General features: G+C 35.0%; 1 protein-coding gene across 6 annotated transcripts in view; it reads right to left on the bottom strand.

Annotated features, from left to right (window-relative positions):
• The window catches only part of METTL25 (methyltransferase like 25), a 165,813-nt gene that overhangs the window by 88,143 nt on the left and 65,544 nt on the right, over positions 1-12,126 (bottom strand). For all 6 annotated transcript variants that reach the window (XR_003791041.1, XR_003791040.1, XM_029204799.1 and 3 more), the window contains exons 7-8: positions 9,535-9,564; positions 4,780-4,853 (exon numbers count right to left, since the gene is read on the bottom strand). Coding sequence is in view for 4 of the 6 variants with exons in the window: in XM_029204799.1 (XP_029060632.1) it covers positions 4,780-4,853; positions 9,535-9,564 (104 nt within the window). In the remaining 2 variants the exon portion in view is untranslated. The remainder of the gene's footprint in view (positions 1-4,779; positions 4,854-9,534; positions 9,565-12,126) is intronic.

Below are 12,126 nucleotides of genomic sequence, written 5' to 3'. Positions count from 1 at the left end.
GACACTCTATGACATAAATCACAGCAAGGTCCTTTTTGACCCACCTCCTAGAGAAATGGAAATAAAAACAAAAATAAACAAATGGGACCTAATGAAACTTAAAAGCTTTTGCACAGCAAAGGAAACCATAAACGAGACCAAAAGACAACCCTCAGAATGGGAGAAAATATTTGCAAATGAAGTAACTGACAAAGGATTAATCTCCAAAATTTATAAGCAGCTCATGCAGCTTAATAATAAAAAAACAAACAACCCAATCCAAAAATGGGCAGAAGACCTAAATAGACATTTCTCCAAAGAAGATATACAGACTGCCAACAAACACATGAAAGAATGCTCAACATCACTAATCATTAAAGAAATGCAAATCAAAACTACAATGAGATATCATCTCACACCAGTCAGAATGGCCATAATCAAAAAATCTAGAAACAATAAATGCTGGAGAGCATGTGGAGAAAAGGGAACCCTCTTACACTGTTGGTGGGAATGTAAATTGATACAGCCACTGTGGAGAACAGTATGGAGGTTCCTTAAAAAACTACAAATAGAACTACCATATGACCCAGCAATCCCACTACTGGGCATATACCCTGAGAAAACGATACTTCAAAAAGAGTCATGTACCAAAATGTTCATTGCAGCTCTATTTACAATAGCCCGGAGATGGAAACAACCTAAGAGTCCATCATCGGATGAATGGATAAAGAAGATGTGGCACATATATACAATGGAATATTACTCAGCCATAAAAAGAAACGAAATTGAGCTATTTGTAATGAGGTGGATAGACCTAGAGTCTGTCATACAGAGTGAAGTAACTCAGAAAGAGAGAGACAAATACCGTATGCTAACACATATATATGGAATTTAAGAAAAAAAATGTCTTGAAAAACCTAGGGGTGAAACAGGAATAAAGACACAGACTTACTAGAGAATGGACTTGAGGCTATGGGGAGGGGGAAGGGTAAACTGTGACAAAGCGAGAGAGAGGCATGGACATATATACACTACCAAACGTAAGGTAGATAGCTAGTGGGAAGCAGCCGCATAGCACAGGGAGATCAGCTCGGTGCTTTGTGACCGCCTGGAGGGGTGGGATAGGGAGGGTGGGAGGGAGGGAGACGCAAGAGGGAGGAAATATGGGAACATATGTATATGTATAACTGATTCATTTTGTTGTGAAGCTGAAACTAACATACCATTGTAAAGCAATTATACCCCAATAAAGATGTTAAAATGAAAAAAAAAAAGTTTACTTCTAATCTTATGTTATATAAACAATTAAACTTAAAGAAACTTTCAGAATAATATTTCAAGTAGTCTGAAACAGTATATCACTTGAAGATAATTTATTTAATTAGCAAGGAAAGCTAAATAAAATGCAGAAGAAATAATTCAGTGATCTTATTTTCTGTCTTTAGTAATCTTGCTGGCCAGAGATTCCAATCAAGTTAATCTTGTTAACAAGGGGAGACCTATAACTCCACTCATATTAAAAATATCCCAAAGAATTTAAACTAAAAAGAAGACTTTTGTGGACTATGAATTTGGTCCTAGCTCTGGTTCTTTTAGGCTGTATGACTTAAGACAAGCTTTTAACCACTTCATCTTAATTTTCCTTATTACTATAATGAGGTGACTGCAACAGATACTAGGAGTATAATATGTAGTTCAACTAACCCTGGGGTGTAGCCTGAAATGAGATTATAATTTCACTGCTGTTGAACACAAACAAGTATTTACAAAATACTATGTATAAGGTATAAAGAATGTCAATAAAATGAGCACTTATATGCAACACCAAACTTGAGAAATAGAACATTAACGGTCTCTAGAAATTCCTATGTGCCCCTCATCTTCCCCACCTCATCACTTTGTCCACTCAGTTGTCCTCCCTCCCATAGGATACTATACCACTGAATATTGCTTGTGTTTATCATTCTTATGCTTTTCTTGATTGTTTACCACATATTTACATTCCTGAATTAATTATACCGTTTGTGCTTGTTTCCAAATTATATATGAATTTTTCTATAACGTTTAGATTCACAACATTCATCCACTTGGATGCACGTAGTTGTAATTCATACATTTTCACTATGGCACAGTATTCCACAACAGTTTATCCATTCTCCTATTAATGAAATTTTTATTCGTAGACTTTTGCTCCTATAAACATTGCTGCTATTGATCATTCTTTTTTGTTGTTGTTATTGCTGTTTTATTTTATTTTTTTAAATTTGGCTGGCCCGAGCTGCGCAGCTTGCGGGATCTTAGTTCCCCGGCCAGGGGTCGAACCCACGCCTGGGCAGTGAAAGCGGTGAGTCCTAACCGCTGGACTGCCAGGGAATTCCCCTTTTCCGTAGTTAAGAAATGGCATCTTGGGGAAAATGAAGCCCTAAAAGCTGGCTTCATTTCTCTTGGTTTCCATCTTCTCTTAGATATTTGCTGTGTAATTTTTAATTTCCTTGATAGTCTCTGATGTTCTCAAACCAATTAAAAACAAATTTAAATACACACATACTTGCATATACACAAACACACATACTTGTACACACACACCACACACTTGCATATATACACATCTCTAGCATTTTTAGTTTTTCTCAGAAGGAGGGTTAGCCCTAATTACTTAGTCTGCTGTTACTGGAAGCAGGTTTCTATCATTTTCTTTGGTTTCTGCACATGCCATCCTGACTAGAATACAGAAGGCTCCTGTGTGGACACTACATCCTATGCATTCAGAACCTGATAGGCTGCCTGCCCCACAATGAACAACCACTGGGTTAAAAAATATAACACCTGCAAGTCTTGGCAACTAATTAGAATGTGTGGTTTGATGATGAGAAAAGAAAAGAATCAAATATGATTTTAAGATTTCTAAAGCTTGATAATGGTCATGCAATTCCCCAGAAATGACAAAAGAAGTCAAGAGACAGAAGAAAGAGGAACAGAATTGGTGGGAAGCTGACTTTGTTTTTTGGCTGTGGCTGAATCTGGTGTATTTTTAAGGTGCTTAAGGTACTTAAGTGAGGCTGTTCAGAAGCTGTTGCTCTATACTGAGAAATAGAGATTTGAACTTCAAAAAAGACGTAGGAGCTGGATACATGATTTAAGTTATTTGTTGTGAGGGTAACTGTTAAGAGAAAGAGGAAATATAAAGAGACAGCAGCTAAATATAAAACACTAGAGAATTGCTGGATATACCAAGGGGATGAATAAGAAGAAAAATGCTTACAGAAGACAGATGAGAGCTCAAGGTAGGAAAAGGAAACTTAGAGGAATGCAGCTTAATGGAAGACAATGAGGACGAGAGTTTGGAGAAAACAATTATTACATGATCAAATATGGCTGAAAGCTCAATAAAGATCTGGAATCAAAGAAGTCTTAAATAACATCTACTGGGTAATAAAGGCAGGCAGGAATGTGGAGGATTGGAGACGTTTGAATTTTTAAGTGAGAAGAAAGGTTCAGAAAAGGGTGTAGATGATCTTAAGAGGTCATCAAGAGAACAACAAACACAGTAATGAACAGATTTGAGGTCTTAAAGGAAGGCAGGCAGTCAATATTTGAGTAGACATGAATTTGCACAATTTTGTGACTTTTTCCAACAAGGTTAGCATCTTGGGGTGAGTTTAGAGAAAGGAACCATGAGAAATTCACTTTCAGACATTTTGAAGATGAATATATGGAAAAGAGAATGGAGATAGGGACACAGATTTGGGAGTTATCTACATAGAAATGACAATTAAAATCAATGGTATATTGGGCTTCCCTGATGGCGCAGTGGTTGAGAGTCTGCCTGCCGATGCAGGGGACGTGGGTTCGTGCCCCGGTACGGGAAGATCCCACATGCTGCTGAGCGGATGGGCCCGTGAGCCATGGCTGCTGAGCCTGCGCATCTGGAACCTGTGCTCCGCAACGGGAGAGGCCACAACGGTGAGAGGCCCGCGTACCGCAAAAAAACAAACAAAAACAATGGTATATGTAGATACTTCTATGTCATAATTTCTTTCAGTAAAAAAATAGACTATTTTTCTTAGAGAAATTATACCTAATCTGAAAATAGCTTCTATTTCTGTTAATAAGTTTAGATTTGTTTTTGAGAACTTGAAAACTACCCTATTTTAGTTTGAAAAATAATCCTATTATAATGAAATGGCAATCAGAATCCTAAAATTATAACTAGTACAAAGAAACATTCATGAAACTTGAAGGGACTGCGGATGTATGCTTGAGTATGGCAGTTGTTAAACCAATATTATGAAAAATTCTCCTAATCCTTGCCTTTCTGTATAGGCAGCCATTATCTGGGGAAAACAGAAACAAAACATATGCAAGGCTACTATTCTACCAGTAGAGACATGAATGGCCACACTGACTATTTAAGATTGATATCTGTTCTAATTAAGTGTTTATGCTGCAGTGTTTGTGAAATATTTTAAATATAACCCCTGCTCATATTATAATATTATATTCACTGAATTACATATAACATTTCAGTACTTCTCAAATTCTGAAGTACATTTTACATATATTTCTTTATCATCACAACAACCTTTCAGGACAAAAGGGAATCATTAGAACCCCTTACTTTAATAATGATTAACCTAAGATACGGTTGCTGCATAGTTCTTTGTTACTTACTGAAATCACGCTCAAATTCAAAGCTTCTTCTACTAATAACAGTGACCCTGAATGAATTCACCTGAAAACTAAAAGTCACTTCACTTATAATACAGGATAGTTATTCTTATTGAAATGAAATCATCATACCATTTGGTGATGCCATAACAATCTTTAATAATATCCTGAAGTACGGCACGATAGAAGAGTGATTCAGTAGGCAGCTGAAAAAAATGCAGATATATATGAGCACAAGAAACAAATAAAAAAGAGAAATCAAATCAATACTTGAGAGTCAGAACCATAAGTGAATGTTAGAAACCTGAGTTTGTTGCTAAACATAGGGGATAATTTTATAACTTTTCTATTCTAAGTTACAATGTACTTGGAGGCTAGTTCTCATTGAGAAAATAGAAGAAACTATGAAAGAAGTAGTAGTGGATGAGGAAGAAAAGGAATAATCAAAGAAAAATTAGCTTATGTCCCAAATGGAGTGTTTATCAGTTAAAAACGTAGAAATAAACTTCATGACCAACCAAGTCAGTCCTGTATAAGAGAGCAGACATGTAGGATGTGCGCAAAAGAGGTAAGAATGTGCATCTTTCCTAATGGTAGTGGATTAGAGATATTACCAAGGATTCACAGCCAGAGAGAGAAGGTACTACCCTAAGTAAGGACATACTAAAATATGTCTGAGGCCTAAAAGATCACAGCATTGCTACTACAGAGTTGAAAAGAAGGGCCTTGGAAAGGACATGAGATCAGAGACTGAAGTCTCAGCAGGACTTCATTTCCTGGGGAAAAAGAGGCGGGAAGTGTCTGTGAAGGTGCAAAGGTAGGAAAAAAGGAATGGCTGAAGAGAAGGTCCCTAATGACGCATAAGAGTTTCAAAGTAGAAGGTAAAAAAGTACTATACATAAAAGAAAGAGTGCTTCACTGTAGCAATGTAAGAGGTACCCTTAAACTAAGAAAATACAAAAAGTTGCCAAAACTCCATCCACATCCCCATCCAACAGAGATATCAGCAACAACCACCTTGCTTCCATGCAAAGTTATTATTGAAAAAAAAAAGGAAAAATGAGCAAATATGGAGGGAGGCTGGCAATACTGAATGCTTCTGAGAAGTCAAGTAAGCTAAAAACTAAAAACTCTCCAACTATGGGTAATGTTTTAAAGATAGAGTTCAGTGGAATGTGTACTTCACTGAGTTATCCTTTTGTAACTTCTATTCTCCTTCTGAGCCCAAATTGTTATCTTCATTTGTTTTCAATGAGAACACATCTGGATTCAGGTGGAGTTTAACAGAAAATAAAATTTTGCCTGTGTGCTCAGGCAGAAAACCTACTCTACTGTCCCATTCCCCCATCTATCATCAAGTTCCTACACTATGGGCCCCAGGTGCTGAGACTACAAAAAACCACAAGTTGGGAGTCGAGGGTCAACCATTATTTTCCTGGGTCTTCACCCAACGGCATTGCCTTCTTAAGTCACTGGAGAATGTCTGACTTGTAGGGTCTTGACAGAGCACTTTGAACAACACAAGTTATATCCTCCCTGGATGTTGACAACAGTGAGGAGGGTGATTACAGTAGGAAACGGTGTTAGGGATACCACAGTCTCCAACTCAACTCCTAAAATAACTCAATGAAAGCAGACACAAATACATACTTGAGTGCTCACACTAAAATTTATAACCTTCAAAAGGCACACTCCTTATGTAAAATCTCTTTCCAAATACAAATTCTTGACTTGAGACAAAATCTGATTTCTAAACTTTCCTTTCTTGAAGATTTCTCCAAACATTTCATTAAGAATTTCCTCCCTCTGGATATATTTTCCATTTGATGTTTTTTCATCTTGAGTAATTTTTTTCTTCAGTGCCCCAGATCTCTATCATCTGCTCCCCACTTTCCCCAAATCCTTTCAGTTCTCTCACAAAAATGGTGAAATCCCTTTTCATATATTAACACCTACTCTTATACTGTTCTACTGAAATACAAGGCATTTTGGGAAATAAACTATTACATGAAGTGAAATATTAGTATTATAAATGGCTTACAAAGTTCTTAACTTTTTAGTTGATTAGCTATAATAGGTAGGATTTTTATTTATTTTTAACATCTTTATTGGAATATAATTGCTTTACAATGGTGTCTTAGTTTCTGCTTTATAACAAAGTGAATCAGTTATACATATACATATGTCCCCATATCTCTTCCCTCTTGCGTCTCCCTCCCTCCCACCCTCCCTATCCCACCCCCATCACAAAGCACTGAGCTGATCTCCCTGTGAGGAATTTCCTTTTTATGTAAATTTTATATGAAACTCCTAAAAATAGTCGAGCTGTTATTTGAACTGAAGAAGCCTAGCTCTGATGTCCCAGTAGTACCAAGTCATGATGCTATTTTGCCTCTCTGACACTTTGGCAGGGATAGGGTGTCATTCATTTTTTTATTATATACTTTCATTTAGGAAAGCAAAGAAACTCTTAAAAATAAAGCTCTCCTTTCCCATGTCTTTTAGAAAAATTATGTAAAATGGTATCCAAATAATTTAGAAATAAATGTACATTTATATTGTTATTATAAACTGATTGTAGGGCTTCCCTGGTGGCGCAGTGGTTGAGAGTCCGCCTGCTGATGCAGGGGACACGGGTTCATGCCCCGGTCCAGGAAGATCTCACATGCCGCGGAGTGGCTGGGCCTGTGAGCCATGGCCGCTGAGCCTGCGCGTCCGGAGCCTGTGCTCCGCAACGGGAGAGGCCACAACGGTGAGAGGCCCGTGTACCGCAAAAAACAAAAACAAAAAACCAAAAAACTGATTGTAGAAAGGCCACCAAAAAAGTATATACAAAAATGTATTTTAAGCAAGAGAACATACAAAAATGGAATGCACAGAGGAACACAAGCAGGATAGAATAAATCATCATTTCCCAAGTTACCCTGAGTAAATAAGAGCTTTACAGCTGTTTCCTAAGAGAAAGGAGAGTTATGAAGTGCCTTCAAATGTGCATTCCTGGAATAACTAGGACTATCCATCCTGATAAATACAGATGGGGGTAAGTGGGAAGGAAGTCAACATCTCCCGAGCAGCCTGTGCCTGACTACTCCAGGAATAAGCTAGATGTGGCTCAGAGTTTACTTTCTTTCCTTCACAAGTGATAAATCAACTTAACAGTTTAATGCATTTTAAAATGGGAGGGAGCAGAAAGAGTACACCCTTAAAGTGTATATATGTGTGTGTGTGTGTGTGTGTGTCTGTGTGTCTGTGTGTCTGTGTGTCTGTGTGTATATATATATTAGACATGCATTTTACAGGTCTAGTGGAAAGGGCACTAAGCTAAAAGAACACTGCAATTAACTGAGCTAGAATGCACTACTAAACTTCTGCTGTATATCATGTTCTCATGTAAGTCTGGGGAATACCCAACTCATAAGATTGACTGTAAACATGAACAAGCCCTTGGGAAATTGAAAAACAGAGCACAAATGCATTGGGGCACTATTATGATTAAGGCTCTTTCCTCTTCCAGACCCCAAAGGAACCACTATTTTGATCTGTACTGTAGTTAAGAGCTAGGGCTCCAGAGTCAAGAGGCTCAAATCTCAGTGTTCACTACTTAACAGTTTCCTCATGTGTATCATGGGATAATAGTCCCGATCTCACAGGCCATGTATGCAGCACTTTAATTGATGAAGAAAACTTTGAACAGTGCTTTGGTAAGCTCTGTGTTAAACTTAGGTATTATTTTCATGATCATAATTATTAACCACCTGTAACAGTAACAACAGTTGATATTTATTGAACACTTACTACGTGATAGACATGGTTTTAAGCATTTTACATCTTTCACTCATTTAATCCTCACAAAAACTCTATGAGGAAGGTATTGTTACTCTTATTTTTTTATTATTATTATTTTTTTTATTTTACAGATAAAGAAATTAAGCTATGGAGAAATCATGATGTGTCTCTGATCACTAAGCCAGTAACTGATGAAGACCAGCAGACTGCTGATGCAAACCAGCAGTCTGAGACTAAAGCTTACACACTTAAACAATATGCTCAAATGCCTTTAAAAAATCAGTTTTTATCAATTTTCAGATAGGTATAATGAGTATTTTAAAAAAAAAAAACACACAAAATTCTTAGCATTGTGTCTGGCCCAGAGAAAGCACTCAGTAAATGATACTTGTTGCTACTATTATTTTTAAAAATTCAAATTGACATATTAATCCTCCCTGAAAATAAGCAAAAGAGAAATTTCTAAAATTTAGGGCAATAAGAAAACTTTTGTGAAAAATTTAAAAGGAACTCTTAAAAAAATACTTTAAAATTCCTAATATGTTTCATAAATCTTAAGGTAGAGGAAAAGGCAATTACATGAATATGTGAAGGATACATTTAACATCTGTTTATATGTAAAAACCCATTTGTTTTTTGCAACTAATGACTAATGAAGTCAATAAAGAAGAAAGTTAAAAAGAAACCAACTAAAATGTGTGGTTTGGACGATAGTTAAAAAATAAATTGAATGCTATACCTTGTTTATCTTTGCTTGAACTAAGCCCATAAAAGGCTGACAGTCAGCAATAACATTCTTTAGAAATATTTATAGACTGTTTAATATAGTATGAATAAATGAGACATTAGTACAAGAGTATAATGTGGAAGTTTTCCTAAAAGTTCAATTTACTTTTCCTGAGAATTCTCTTTTAAAGTAAATTCTCTTTTAAAGTAAACTTACAGAAAATGTATAAGTTTGAATATGAATAGGTTACAAGAACAGGTGATACTTATAAAAATCCATCAGGTTTTAGGTTCATCAGCAGGTCAAGTATGAAGAGTACTTTGAGAAAAACTATCACATTCATCAGTTGGATTAGAGTAAAAATGCTCACTTACCCCTTGGCCGACTGCAACGCGCTCCAGTGCCTTTAAGGAGAAAAAAATAAGACAAAGACAGCTGATATATTTAGTCTTGTCTTATAAGACTTATAAACACACTGTATAAGGGCTTGTAAAAGTGACATTTAAAAAGATTAATTAAATGATAACATATAAGTTTATACACTTAAAAGTGTTAATAACATTAAGGAATGTTAACTGGTACACTTGTATAATTTAGGGCTGATATATGGATGTGTGTCATGCACACAAACACATACACACCCCAACTGTATACACTCCTTGAATTTTAGAAGGAATTAGAAAACAGGAAAGAAATAAAATGACATATTCTTGGCTCACTTTTATTGCAGCTAAAACAATCAAATAAATCCAAAACTATTATTATGTACAGACATACATAAACATATTTATATACGTACTACTTTTTAACTTATTTTCTTCCAATTTTTTATAAACGTATAATTTCATCTTTTATTAAACAAGACTATATTGAACTGATTATAGTTGAAATCTTAGTTTAGAAAAGTACATATATTTTTGGTCTGCATGGTCAAATTCAAATCAAATTCACATATGATCAAGTCACCATAAGAGAAAGTAATACATATTTTTGCAATTTTATATGTAGCTGCTTTTACACTGATATTTATTTAAAATTCAAAACACTTTTATAAAAAAAAATTATAAAATTTTCCCAATATTTATAAAATTTTATAAAATTTTCCCAATATTTTATAAAATTTTCCCAATATTTCTCAAAAACACTCATAATCTAACATACATGAAAGGATTTGTTATAATTTAAAAATGGAATAGGGCCTTCTGAAACTTTCAACTTTTTAGACATGCATTTCTACACTTACGTTGTTTTATAACTAAATTAGATATAACATTTTAGCTAAGATTTTATTTTTAAAGTTTTCGTTAGAAAATATTTCAAACATAAAGAAAAACAGTAAAATGTAACAGTGTATATACTTCCTACACAAATTTAAAGTACTCATATTTGCTTCAGATGGCTATGTCTTCATAAATAATACTTTTTAGATACAGCTGAATCGTGTACTTTTAAAACTGAAAGAAAATGTGCAGATTATCCCAAGTGCAATTTTCTCAGATGCACGAGGTCACTGACAATGGCAGGGTCTTGACACAAGCTGCACAGCTAGTTAGCAGGTGAATAGGAACTAAAAACTTGTTTTCTGAACCCCGGTTTACTTCTCATGCCCTCACACCATGAAGAGTTAGTGGGAAAATGAGTTCATGGTATAAAAGCTTGCTTTAAAGAAATTTTTTGAAGGAAAAAAAATGTAATTTTTCCATTGACTTCAAGGATACCTTCATTTACATCAAGAACCAGAGTGTTATGAATACAGAAGATAGTTATTATACAATTTTTGTATTAAATTAAGTAACAACAGGCCCAGAACAAGTATGTTATTGAAGAAAACACTGAGTTTTCATTTACAGTACTGGTTGTGTTCATTTCAGATTAAATTTTTGTGTTACTTGCTTTGCTAAAAGGCCAAACTATCAATAATAAAGATACAAAAGTTTTTAATAATAAATGATTTGGCATCAATAAAAATCTCATATAACTCAGGGCTACTTTTGGTATGTGTTGCTGATGTGTGTGTTTTAGAAATACCAATGATAAATTCTGATTACATAATAAAAGATAATCAGGTAGGTGATAAGCAGTTTCTTACAAACATTAATAATTTTTCTTGGCCAATAAATATACCAAATATTCATTTCATACTAATCTAAAATATTTTACAGTTTTATCAGGCTAAAAGTATGCTGACAAGATTGCACTAATGTAATTAAATTTTCCCCTCTGGTTAGTACCCTTAACAATTTATCTGAAAGTGTCACCAGAAAGGTATACTTCTCTCTCTCTCTCTCTCTCTCTCTGTCTCTCTCTCAACCCCTTAAGTTTTGAATATTTGTAGAAAAGGTCAGTTATGGAGCAAAAGGCAATAAAACAAGATGCACCAAAAGAAATATGTTCCTTAGACTTTCCTAGATTAGCATCAAAAAAAGAAGTCAAGGTGAGCAAAGACAGGGATAGAGTTTAGGAGAGGGGCATTCCATGAGAAGCTGACATTGGTCAGGCAAAGTTCTTAAGTGCGGCACGGTTGACAAATTCTACATTCTGGAATTTATTTTTCAAAAACTCTTCTTTTTGGTTTGTTGAATGTTTATTTTTATAGCAAACATTTTTATTTTGTGGATATATTATATCATTTTATTTTTCTAAGGGATACTAATAGTTATTTTATTTTACTTTGGATAGTATCCATTTCCTCCAAGTTGCTACTCTTCTATTTGTTTATCTGATCTCTTTTCTTTCATGTTAGACTTTCTTAGACAACTAATGATTCTTGGCTTTTTGATAATTAAAATGCGGTAATCATAAACTTGATTAGAAGCCCTGTGCTTATGAGTGAGGACTTTTAATTGTGGATCTCACCACAAAGGTCCTATTTCATTGTGAAATCCCTAATGCCAGTATCTTTAGTCTTTTCTCTTAGGCTAATCAGATTCCCTATAAAAGACTATTTCAGTTTCCTGCCTAGAGGG

This window comes from Monodon monoceros, unplaced genomic scaffold (assembly GCF_005190385.1).
Source record: "Monodon monoceros isolate NGI ecotype Baffin Bay Population unplaced genomic scaffold, NGI_Narwhal_1 Super_Scaffold_6, whole genome shotgun sequence".
NCBI lineage: Eukaryota > Metazoa > Chordata > Mammalia > Artiodactyla > Monodontidae > Monodon > Monodon monoceros.
This window is presented reverse-complemented; position numbering and strand designations above follow the sequence as displayed.